Below are 13,496 nucleotides of genomic sequence, written 5' to 3'. Positions count from 1 at the left end.
AGAGTTCTTAGCAGAATAGATGAAATGGAAGCATTTGCAGTTGTACACCTTTTAGGATTTGGAAAGAGTTCAAATTCCAATGATGCAAATGCCCATTTATTTATTTTTTGCACACTTAAGACAAGGATAATGGCTTTAACAACCCCTTTCTCTGGTGTTCTCAGTTTAAAACAGAGAAGGGAGAGAGTTTTGTGAGCTTTGGAATCCTGAGTATTTTGCCACTCTCTTAGCAAGCTCACAACCCTTTACCAAAAAAAAAAAAAAAAAAAAAAAAAAAAAAAAAATGGCAAATTTAATTGGGATCTGAACTCTGAACATTTCTCCTTTCTTTCAGCAATTTCTCAATGACTAGAGAAAGACTACTCTGAAAATAATACTTTATGTGTCTTTTTAATAACCAGGAAAACTTGGGGAATCTTCAAGTGAAAATAACTTTTAAATTAAATATACATTTGTCTTTCAAGTTTCAAGTTTGGGGATTAACGTTGTCAGGAAAAGGAGGCAGACATTGCAATTCCACATTAGTGGGGGTTTTGGCTCCTTAGGAAATTTGAAGTACACCAGGGTACTAATCGTCTCATACTCTAAAGTAAAATGAGTTAGGGAAACAACCAAAAAAAGATAAAATGATATGATCATAAGACAAGAAGAAGGAATATTAACTCCCTTCCTGTTACTGATGAAAAGTCATGATTTAGTTGAACCTGGCCAAGGACAACACGTGTTTTATTTACAGAAAACTTTACTGGTAGAAGTAATTATTGTTGGAAAACAGAAAGAGATGTGTATGAAGAAGAGAGGATGGAGAGTTTATGAGGGTAGAAAGGTTTCTTTATTTTTCCCCTAACATATAAATAAAGGCACATAATTTTCCTCCATATAGGCAGTATATGTATATGTGGGGAAATACCTAGAAAATATAATAGTCCCAATTGTCAAAAATATATATTTCCCAGTAGGCCTCTGGTAGGTTTCTACTATCACACAAGTACTTTCCTAACTAAGAATATAAAGCAACAGTTTCATCTTCTTTACAGGCCTGAAGTGGCCATTTTCACATTCACTTCTTCAGATTAGACAACAAAGACAAGCTTATATAGCTAATTGGTTATTTAAAATGCATACCTTTACAGAATCATGCCCATGGAGCTGGAAGGGATATTACGCATTATTTGGCCCAACCTTCTCATCTTATTAAAAAGGAAACAGGCTCAGAGAAGTTAAGTGGCTTGCCAAATATCACATAAACAGGAGAACCAAGATTTGAACCCATGTCAACTCTAAATTCAGTGCTCTTTCCATTATACCACAATAATCTTCACCAAACAACATCAATACTCATTAACATAGTTTGGGTTAGTTTATTAATAGAATTAGTTATCATCTTAGGAAGAAGGAATCAGAGTCCTGAAGAAAGAGAATATAAGGAAAATAAGGTTTTTTAATGCATGGTGGTGAAAAGAGAGCATGAGGGGTAGGTGGTAATTGAGCAGAGGTACAACATGGGGTCACTAGTTGCTTGCAGAATGAAGAGAAATCTCACAGAAAACAAACAGGCCATTTGGCAGTTATATTTAAGATCAACTTACTGGAGATGAGGGATAGGGAGATGAGTATATGCATATCTTGGGGTTGATGTCAGTAAATAGACATTTTTGATCTGCTTAATTTTCTAGAAAATAGTATTAGAAATATAAAACATGATGTAAAACGTTCCTGTTTACTACAATCATGCTACACTTGGTTAGAGTGCCTACTCCCTGAACCATGAAAAAAAAGGGAATCCTGTGATACCTTCTGAATAAATTTTTGGGGCCAAATTAATTTTGGCCTGAAACATCAACACTGGGCATCAGGTAAGAAAACTATATTTCTGGAGTAACATAGCCAAACATTTGTCAGTATAAAGGAATAGGAATTGTGATGGAATATATTATTCTACATAATGGTATTGACAAATTTAATTCCTTAAAAAGTCATCTAGAGAAGCTTAGGATTTTTGATAGGGGTAATGGAGAGATTAAAGCTTCCTTTCATTCTTGATTTTTCTTGATCAGGAGCTTACTTGGTCTGGAAATGGATCTAAATAGATGGGAATATTTTGCTTGTTCATCACTCTAGGTTGGGCCCATTTCTACCCAGCATCATGGAACTAGGGTGGAGGGATTCCTAAAAATAACAACAACAAAAACAAAAACAAAACAAAACAAAAAAAACTTCCTTATAGACATTTGTGTCACTTTTTAGGAATTTTTCTAGTGACCAGAACTGCTCCTAGGAAGATTACATTTTTTAAAAATGGTGAACTATTCATGTTGTCCTGAAAAGGCTAAAATTTTCATTCAGCAAAAGTTGTATCAATAAGGAGCTTCTATTCCCTCATTCCTCTCTATCTGTCTCTTACTGTGAATCTACAGACATTTTATAAACAAGATTATCACTTAGTATATAATATGTTTTATATTGAATTTTTGCATCCTGAAGGCTCCATTATGGTGTTGATATTATCTATAATGAACGACCTGATCTTGGCAGAATACTGATTAGCAAAACTTGAAAGGAGAAGTTTAATTACCTTAGGAGCAATCAAAACTTTGCATGGACCAGGGACTCCATAAAGACCTTTGAGGTTTAAAATGTTTCATAATTTAAGATGGGAAATAATACTAACAATATTTTGATAGAATTTGAGCAACACATATACCTCTTTTGACTCCCAAATAGATCAATAATACACCTCCTGAAGTAAAAAGAAGATGAAAGAGAAAATGTGGAAATGTTTTTGAAAAAAAAAAAACAACCTATAAACTGCAAAGTACTAGGTATCATTTTTAAAAATAGAAAACTTAGAACTTAGGATCATAGATCTTTATCTGAAAGGGACTAGTTTTCAACTAACTGAATCCTCTCATTTAACATTCACCACATATTCTAATATAACCAGGAGAAATTTACAATCCTCAAGCATAGCGTATATTAGTTTATTAAATTAATTAGTTACCATGTTAAGATACAATAAGAAGGACCCTGAGGAGATGGTAATTGATATTCATAATAATGATTCCCATGGTGCTCTAAGACCTGAGGCAGAGGAAGACCTCTCAAAAGACATAAGCATCCCCTTAATTTTGCAGTTAAGTTTGTTCCTTCCTTCCAACCATTCTAGACTGAATTTACAAAGAAAGATTAAATTTGTTAAAATTTTGGATGTAAAGAAATCATTTCTATCCTAGTAAATCACCTCTAGGACTAAATTTGTGAAGTTTTCATAGTTTCTTTAAGTATAATATAAAAATAGCCAGAGAAAACTACTAAAACAGACTTAAATGGTATGGAAAGATAGAAAGTATGCTGTCATCCTCATTATAATCATCAACAAGAGAAATAAATACTTTTTGAATTGCTGCTATGGCTAAGACCCCATGCTAGGCACAACAGGAGATATATGGCCCTTGTGTGCTTACAGTACAGTGGGAGAGATAGAGAACATGAATACAAAGACAAATAACAGAAATGTAGCACAATACTATATGCCAAGTGAGTCATGTAAACCCAGGAAATCAGAGGAAAGGGGAAAAAACTGACACTAGACAGAGAATTTTTGCAGAAGGAAGGTTGGAAATGTTGGTTTAATTCAGATGATTAGAAATGAATAGTGTTTGGAAATAATTCAGAATGAGCTCAAAGAGATATGGAGTGAGGAAGAGTATAAGAATAAGAAAGTTAAAAGGTAGCTAAAAGTTGGAATCAAAATTTCTGTTTTACATCTTTTGTTGTTTTTCTCCCCTATGGCATCTGGATGATAAGGTATATGTCATAGTCAGTGGCATATAATGTTTTAAAAATAAACACTGTCAGATTTTGGATAAATGAGGAAAGGCTAGAGTTCTCTCACTTGATCATTTTGATAAAGGGAAAGTTATATTGTTAAGAACTAATTAGTGAAAATAATGAATATAGTGTATCGCATTATTTGAATTCTAACAGTATTTTCACTGGACTGGAATCAATTACAATGTTTTTCATAATTATATTTTAAATATTATAAAATTTAAATATATGTAGTCACTTCATGGGATTTGTTTGCACTAATTTAGAACTAGATGCAAGTAGGGGTTTTAAATATGATGAGACATCATATTTTCCTTTTCTCAGAGGTTTAGTTTTAAAAAATTGTTCTTTCACTTTTAAGAACCATGTTCTGGCTTAAATTTATATTTCTAAAATGCTGGAAAAGCTAGAAAGCACAATAAATTATTATTTCTTGGAGATGAAGATGTGGATTGTAGAAATATATTTATCTAGAAGTAATAAAAGGAATATCCTCAAACTCCTGATTTAAGCAGAAGGAAGAGATAAAATTAGGAGTATTATGGAACCAGTTCATAATGATTGTAGAGAGTCACTGTTAAATTTTCATTGTGAAGGAAATTGGCAAAAGCTACAAGTTAACATTTGATTTATTGTTTTGTTGATTGACTAGACTTTAAAAAGTGATAAAAATATTCATAATTTTGATTTAACTTAACAGTGTGTTTTTCTTGTGGAGAGGTAGATATTAAATATTTACTGGCATAAAACTGATGGGGGGCATTGTGTTCTAGGGGATCTCTCTCAGTATTCTACAATTATATCTGAAATATTTTCATAAATTTAAAATAATTCTTCTTATAATTCAATGAAGTGAAGATCTAGAAAAAGTTTACTCCTGAAACCAAAAATTTATTTTAACCAATCACAATGAAAGGTTTGTTGAGAGAGTGTAGATAGAATCTCTTTCTGTGTTTCTGTGTCTCTGTCTCTGTCTCTCTGTCTCTATCTCTCATCTCTCATCTGTCTCTGTCTCTCTTGGTCTTTCTCTGTTTCTCTGTCTCTGTCTCTCTGTCTGTCTCTGTCTCTCTCTCTCTCTGTGTCTCTTTCTCTTTCTCACACCTCTGTCAGATAGGAACTTTGGATACCCATTATCTTGTTTGCACAAAGATTTACCATTGGTATAAAACTCTAGAAACTCTTTTGCTAAGGACTGTGATGAGCCCAAAGACTCCAATTATAAAAGCATTTAGATGTGAATGAATGTATCTATAGGAAAAGTGTATATCTTAAAAATTTCCTATTTTTGATAGAATGTCAGGATCTCCTAAGTTCATTTTATCAAGAAAACACTGATTAAATGACAAAGATCAAAATTTAGGTTAAAGCACCTCTGACAAATACAATTTAAAGTAAGCTATTGTTCTGAATAGATCCTAAAAGAGTAAATTTTTAAAAGTTCCTTTTGTGCACTTAGTTTTTACTCTGGTTGCATAGATTTAAATATTCTTAGAGTGATGAGGAAAATAATTTCTGCTTTATTCTCAGTGTCTTGATTTGATTCTACTTAAGACCCTATATTCCCCATGTGACACCAACATCTCACTTATCACATCATATTTATATACATATCCACATGTATATGTCTATGTCTATGTCTATGTTCATATGAATGTAATCAATGCACATTTATTTCATTAGTATAGAATTTCAAAAACTTTCAAGTTTTTGCATTGTTAGATTTTTCAAAAATCTCCTTTTAATCCTTCTTGATATTTAAAACTCATGTTTTGTGGAAAGTCAAGAGATGTATTTTAGACAATCTTGGCTTCATTCTCTCTCCTCAATATTTCTTGACTAATGTTTCTGTACAAAACACAAAGGGACAAATTCTGTTTGGATTAGATCTTTGGAAGCCACTTGATTAAATTTCACCAGGAATAGTCAGGCTTGTTTTGATCATTTTCACTGACTAGGTCAAATTTTGACAACGAAACTTATTTCTCTGTAATTGGTATTGCATGAAAGATGACACATGCCCAACAATTAAGTATGAAAAACAAAATGCACCTGTCATGTACAACACATTTAAAGGGAAATGGTGACACAAAGGAGAATGTTCCCTGAAGAATCTTCAGCCTATGAGTGACAGATGTGAGCTGAGCTTGAATGGGCTGCCCATGAGTCACAGAAGAGAAATCACTATCTATCATTTAAAACAAGCAAAATAACTCTTATATTTCCAGAAAATGAAGCAATTATGTAATCTGAAACATTTCTATCACTAAAGTGCCCCAAAGGCTAAAATTATTGGAAGTATAAATTTCATCATTTCCAATATCTCATGGGGCCATGATTCCTTTTGCACTGAATAATGTGAACAAATGGAATTGCATCTACTATTCTTTTCTAGTAGGAGAAAAAAAGAGTACATGAAACTCACATAAGTGGGTTTCCTTATTTACCACATAAATGAGTAACCACATTAAAACTCAAACATTCATTTTCAAAACAGGAACCTAAACTGTTATATTCTTATTCACACATCAATCCCACAGAAAACAAACGTGGCAGCATTGTTTTAATTACAAGCATATTTAAGTGTGAAACATTTTTTGGGGGGAAGGGGAATGTATGGTTGACATTCTCAGTGCTACTAGATGCATCTACTGGTATCATCCACATGCCTCACCGAGAAGCTGATGGGAACACTTCACAGATATTCTAGATTCATACAGTGCAATGTTTCACAACACATAACACCATGAAATCACTGTATGAATCCAAGAATTCCTACCTCTCTTGTGGTTTGCAACTTGAACAGAAGAAACTGTTGACAAAGCTAATTTGGGAGCAACTGGATAGTTTAAAAGAATGAACAGCAAATTAGAAAGGTACCACATAGGAACAAAAGAACAACTTACAAAAACGTAATCATTTGTCAATGAAATTTTAAAACTAAATCAACCTGAAAAGAAACCCTATATGAGTATATTATTTGTAACTGTTGTTTCTGGGTTCTTTTTGTTTATTTTGGCTCATTTGTTTATTTTTTTTGTTTCATTATTTGGCTTGCTATCATTTAAAAAGATGGGTGCTTCTTGGCTGAAAACTGTTAAACATTGTCAGTAATGAAAATTAAATAGATGGGTATTATTGAAATTGTGTCATTACAGGTCAAGAGGAAACAGGATGATTTAGACTATAATACAGATAATTTAGGACCTTCAGTAGGCCTGTTTTCCCTTAGTAGAAGGACTTTTAAAAATTTGTATTACTTTTATTCCATTTCATCATATTATTTGGTTTGTGAAAACAAAAGCTTAGTATACATTCAACCAATTTGCTTATCGCTGGTTGAACAGGCTAGTTATAGAGTTGTGGTATAGCTTCTTAAATGATAAACTGAATGGATTGAACCAGCTCAGTCAAGATCACCAGGCCAATTTTCCCAGTCCCAGTATGATGGGTTCCATAGACATCTAGATATTAATTGCAGAAATCCAGTCTGAGGTCTAGAAGTTCCTGTGACTATTAGGCATATCATCTTTGTGGAAATATCAGTCTCAAAATGATGATCTTTCTCTTCTCATTTTTTTCTGGTTACTAGTTGTTAACTGATTTTTCATGAAGGATAGTTTGCACAAGGATAAAAAGTCACATTAAGATGACAAGACAAAGTACAACTAAACTGAGATAGGATAGTTCTAAAGCAGAGGTGGGGAACCTTTTTTTTCTGCCAAGGGTCATTTGGATATTTATAACATCATTTGCTGGTCACACAAAATTGTCAACTTAAAAACTTAAGCATGGGAAGTTGCTGTATATACCTTTCAGCTTATAATTGCCTATAATTGTTTTGGCAGGGCCAGACCAAATGATTTTGAGGGCCTTTTTTGGCCCTTGGACCAGATATTCTCCACCCCTATCCTCAATAAAATTTCTAATCAAAAACTTTATGCCAATTGGCCAATTTTGAAATAAAGCCATTTGTACTCAGCAACAAGCAGTGAACAACAACAATAATAAAAAAAAGAACATTGCTTAACAGCTACTATAGAAGGGTTTTGCGCTGTGACCCTTACAGAATTGAAGCAAGATTATTTAAATAGGTCTTTTGGGGATTTCGAATAATAGCTAATTTTGGACAATTGGCAATGAATTTCGGAGGGTTAAGTAGGTTGTAGATTCTCTTATTATATATTTTATTGAACTATAAAATCCTATGGAAAATATTCAATGGCACTATCTTGAAAATGGTGCCATTTAAGTTGCTGGGAAATAACACAACTAAATCGGTCTATTAATCCTTATAGAATTATCCTAAAAGAGACAGAACTTGATCTGTATTTCTCCTTATATGTGAACATGTGGAAACTTGGGGAAAATTCATTTACTGCAGATGATTAAGATAATTCTATTTGTTAGTAATGTATGTATCTAGGGCAGTCTCTGTTTCATCAGTGATCAAGGTCTGAAAATGCAGTCCTTCCAATTGAATTCTTCAACAAATTGCTAATATATTTTGTTTTGCTGAACAACTATTTCCTGGTTCCTCCTTTTGCTCATTTCCTTCTCCATCTGTATTCATTAGAGTTTAAAAGGAACATCCTGTATATAAGAACCAGGCCAAGCTGAAGGCCAAAGATATGAGTTTATTTATTTGTCTGCATGAAGGGGAGATAGGGAAGAGGAAAAAAGGGAATTAATGTCATAAAAAAGTCTTCATTTGCATTTGTCTACAGACATTGGAACTTAAAAGTTAAAGTGAGACCCAATGCCAATATATCTTGTCTATTTATTACTAAGTTTTAAACTGGTTATATTTCATCCCATGACACTAATCACCAAACAGGCTGTCAATAATATTGTCTGAGTCACTGGAATTGGGCAAAGAGATATATTGCACTGAGGACAGAAGACAGTTTGCCATCAGTACTTTTATAAGTAAGGGAATGCTTACTTTAAAAATATCAAAGACAAATGGTCATATGCTAGACATCTTTGTTAAAGTCTAATTCAAAGGTCATATGTTACACACCTTTGCTGAGGTCTAGTTCAAAGGGGAAGAAGACAGATCCAAATTTCAATAATACAGTCTAAAGAAAATATCAGTATGAATGATCAAGAAATCACAAAGCTATTTTCCAAAATTCTATTCCACTCCATGTACAAAGTTTTATAATTTCAGTTCATTTAAAAATATAAAAGCAAACAAGAAACATTTAAAATGGATTTGATGTAGACAATGAGGCATCATGAATTTATCATAAGTTAGTCATAATGTATATGGTACTGTGATAGCTGTATAACTATACATATATACACTGCTTTTTCTAGGGGCAGATGTTCTGTGTAAATATGCTATATGCTTTTTTCTCTTTAATGCTATTGTATGTCCAAGGTCTTCTTTGCTATAGACAAAGCTCTGGCTTCAGCTTCTTTCTTGTATTTGATTATGTATTTGTGTGAGTATGTGTGTATGTGTGTGTGTGTGTGTGTGTGTGTGTGTGTGTGTGTGTGTGTGTGTGTGAATGCTTTTAAGTGCCAAGGGAAAAAAGAAAGCAAAGGAACTTCGGTGATTTTGAGATCAGGAGGAATTTTACAGGTTCCTACCTTGCTTTGGATTAGAAACCTCAAGGGAAGAAATATTCGGCCATATCCTATCAAACTTGGGAGGATCTGCATACGTCAGGAAAAATTAGGATTGTTATTTTCATTTCTAGGATATTGCTGTTGGGTCTAAACAGAAAATTGTATGGACAAAGACATAAACCACAAACATCTGTTCCTTAACTCGTCCATGGTTCACTTAAACCATACATGACGTCCACAGAGAACAACAACAACCACAACAACAACAACAACAACAAGGAAAAAAAAACAACAAGCAATTGATGATTCCCAAAACATCAAATGGAAATTCAATATATGGCCTCTTCATCACTAAGGCTATATATTGGTTGTCATGTTTGGATTATGTCCCCTTGGAATAAGTTTTATTATTCTTTTATAATTCAACTGCTTATGAAAAATGTCTGAAATAGGTTGATAATGTAATAATTTCTTACTAATAGCTTCCATCTCAGGCAATCCATATCTATTGATATGGATTAGCCTCATTAGTCTTTTCTAAAGAAGACTATTAGAATACATTTTAAGTGTGAGTCATTATCTTTTAAAACATATGAATCTAGGGAGTACTTCTTAAAAAAGCATATCCTGAAAGGGAAAAAAAAAAATATATATATATATATATATATATATATATATATATATATATATATATATATATATATATATATATATATTGATTAACCAATGACTATTGTAATGTGTTTCAATACACTAATTCGATATACTAATACCATTTTTTCCATGAAAATTTTAACCTCAATTTACTGGTTAAAAGCCACAAGTTGCTATTTTAAAGTTGTTTTCCAAATCCACTTGTGTCTGTTAATGTTGAGAAAATATATGATCTGTCAAGGTAGAGAAAGTATTAGGAAAGGAAAGTGCACATATTCAGAATTAGAGTTGTAAATCTCTTTAGTTAGGGTGGAGAAGTCATAGCTACTTCACTAGATAACCTTGGATTTGGAGTCAGGAATCATGCTTTCAAAAATGGATATGACTCTTCCTAGCTTTGCAACCATGGACAATTCACCTAATCTCTCTCTCTGAAACTCAGCCTTCTCTTCCATAAAATGAGGCATAATATTGCTTGCATTATCTACATAATTGGGTTGTTGTGAGGAAAGCATTGGATAAACTTTGACATGTTAATTAAATATAAGTTGTGATCATTATATTCCATCTAGGCCCAGTTCAAGTCCAGCTTCCTCTAGTGAAACCTTTCCTAGGCATCCCAACTCACATTTATATCCTTCTCCTCTTCATTTGAATAGCCCTAAGAATCAAGCAACAATAAAGTGCCATAGAAAATGTATTCTACTAGCAGATTAAGGCCTAGGTCCTAACCTTGGTTCCATTTTTGTTGTTTGTATTTTTCAGTTATTTTAAAATCTTTAAGATCCCACTTGGGGTCTTGGAAGAGATACTGAGGAGTGCTTTGCCATCTCCTCCAAATCATTAAATGAAGAAACTGAAGCAGACGGGGTTAAATGACTTGACTAGGGTCACACAATAAGTATCTGAGGCCAGATTTGAACTCAGGAATATGTCTATATCTTGCTGATTCTAGATCTGGTGTTCTATGCATGCTGCCATTTAGCTGTTCTGTTACTTCTTTGTTATAGAATTACATAGATAAGTTAAAGTACTTGGCACATAGTGGATAATCACTTGTTATATGAAGAACTTTTCTTGGAGCTTAAATTTTCTCATCTATAAATTGGGAATGATATTATCTTTGCATGGTTTTCCTCATAGAACTCTTTTTTGTAAATCTTAAAGTATTATAGACATAGGAGTTGCTACTATTATAAGGGACAGATTACATAATGGGCTAAAAATGGTTTCTAACTATAAAGGATCATAAAGACATAATGGTTCGTGGCTAGATAGCTCATTTAATATATATATATCATATCTGTGAGTTAACTAGTGACATTTATAAAAGTTAACTCTCCATGTAGATTGGAAGATCCTTGAATATAGAGAGCAAGCTCTATTCTTTCTCATACATAAATAGTGCAGAGTATAGTGCCCTACTGGGGAGTATAAGGCAAATAGGGTGCTTGATTTGGAATTAGGAAGATCTGTTAAAAAAAAAATCTTTAGATACTTTTGAATGTATGATCCAAGATAAGTCACTAAACCCCCTCTCAATCTCACTTTTCTCATCAATAAAAAGTATTCAGATTTACAGGAACATTAAAATTATATAAAATGTGCTACTTGATTGTAGCCCAATGGAAATATGAAATGAGAATTTGAATAATGTGAACTCTTAAAGTGGGTTCATTTTTTTTTCACTAATAGAGACTTAATTATAATGGCATATACTTCATAGGATTGTTTGAGATGTGTGAAAAGTGCTTTCTAAAACCAATAGTTATAAATTGAATACAAAAACAAACACCCCAATTTTTTTAAACAGTATTCAGTCTTTTTTTCTTTGAAAAAATTATTTTATGTGGAATGGGTCTGGAGTACTAGAGTACTAGAAGGGAAAGGAGTACTAGAAGAAATTAGGCAATGTAACAAACTATATCAATAAAATTTTAAAAGAAAGTATTCATCAGGAAAAAAGTACTTTTTGTTAATTCCAAAAAAATATTCATCAAATTGTTGCAAACAGGATCATGTCACAGGTATATCACAAGGTTTTCTATCTTCTGATATTCTTTTATCATTACAAAAGCATTCAAAAAATTGATCTACTAATGTTGTAATATTACCAAAGACTATATATATCTGATGTCAAAATTACTGAATGAGGTATGAAAAACCCATCACATTATATTTTGCTTGCCCAAAGCTGAAGATTAAGAAAGTGTAAATTTTTCCCCCCTTTTTCCTTTATCTTGTTCCCATTGTTCTCAACTGGATCTTGAACATTGTAGAGATAAAATTCCTATATGATATCTGGAAATCTTTAATTTCACATAGGTTTTGATGTTATGTAATCAATCAGTCAAAAAGCATTTTAAAAGTAACCTTTATGTGCCAAGCACTGTGCTAAGTAAGCATTGGTGATATAATGACAAAAAAACCCTTCTTGCTTATAATGAATATGCATTCTAATGGAAAGTAAAACATATAATAACTAGGGGATATAAGAAAAATAAACTAGATTATTATCTTTTACTCTTCATTTTTGAAGATGACCAATGACATGGAATGTTGTCTGGACTTGTGAGTTAATTGGATCTAAGTAAGGCAGAGTTGCACAGTTGAAGGTAATATGATAGAGGGAGCAGCAGCAGCTGCAAGGACCATGAATGAGTTCCTGCAAAAAAAAAAAAAAAAATAGGATTTGAACTGAGTTTTAAAGGAAGTCAGGGAAACTAATATGGGAGACACACAGTACAAAGCATTGAGGTGAGAGTTGGAAACACAGGTGAACTGATGCCCCTAGATGGTAGAGGGTTTGTAGTTATAAAGCATATAAAGAGTGAAAAAAAAAAAGACAAGGTTATGAAAAAAATTAGATGCAAACAGAGGATTTGGTATTTGAACATGGAGATAATGGAAAGCTACTTAAGTTTAACGCACAGGAAAGCTGACATTGGGAGGTCAGCTCTTTAGAGAAAAATCATTTTGGTATCTAAAATAGAGACTAGATTGGAGTGGGGAGAGATTTGAGACAGAGAGATCGGTCAGAAAACTATTGCTCAAAAATACTTTGAAAACTTGGGCATGACACTAATTAAAATAACTACTCTTCATAATAGAAAATAGGTGACAACTTTGAATAAAGTACAAATTTGCATTTTGAGTGAGAATTGGAAATTATTTACTTAAAGTGTGTGAGTATATGTGTGTAAGCAAATGAATTTCTATGCTTCTTAAGATGTTCAAAGAAGTAACTTCTCTGCAGTAGAATCCATATAATGTTTAAGTTGGCATAATATTTGCAGCTAATGAGGAGACTCCTTTATCTTAGTGAATTGACAGTTATATAGGGTCTCCTTGCTTCTAAGTTTCTTCTCAGAAATGATTCAGCAAAAAGTCATCCTATAGTTAAAGCAAATCAATCCATACATTAGTTCATACTTCAA

At 32.7% G+C, this 13,496-nt stretch overlaps 1 protein-coding gene across 13 annotated transcripts in view; it reads right to left on the bottom strand.

The window, feature by feature from the left end:
• NTNG1 (netrin G1) overlaps nucleotides 1-13,496 on the bottom strand; it is a 421,011-nt gene that overhangs the window by 58,800 nt on the left and 348,715 nt on the right. The window contains exons 6-7 of one of the 13 annotated variants that reach the window (XM_074262835.1): nucleotides 9,427-9,492; nucleotides 6,608-6,667 (exon numbers count right to left, since the gene is read on the bottom strand). The exons of 10 other annotated variants lie outside the window; for them this stretch is intronic. In XM_074262835.1, coding sequence (XP_074118936.1) covers nucleotides 6,608-6,667; nucleotides 9,427-9,492 — 126 coding nt within the window. The remainder of the gene's footprint in view (nucleotides 1-6,607; nucleotides 6,668-9,426; nucleotides 9,493-13,496) is intronic. 2 more of the 13 variants (XM_074262836.1, XM_074262837.1) reach the window with 2 other exon arrangements.

The sequence above is a fragment of the Sminthopsis crassicaudata genome, chromosome 4, assembly GCF_048593235.1.
Source record: "Sminthopsis crassicaudata isolate SCR6 chromosome 4, ASM4859323v1, whole genome shotgun sequence".
Classification (NCBI taxonomy): Eukaryota; Metazoa; Chordata; class Mammalia; order Dasyuromorphia; family Dasyuridae; genus Sminthopsis; species Sminthopsis crassicaudata.
Note: the sequence above shows the minus strand (reverse complement) of the source record. Positions and strands in the feature narration are given on the sequence as shown.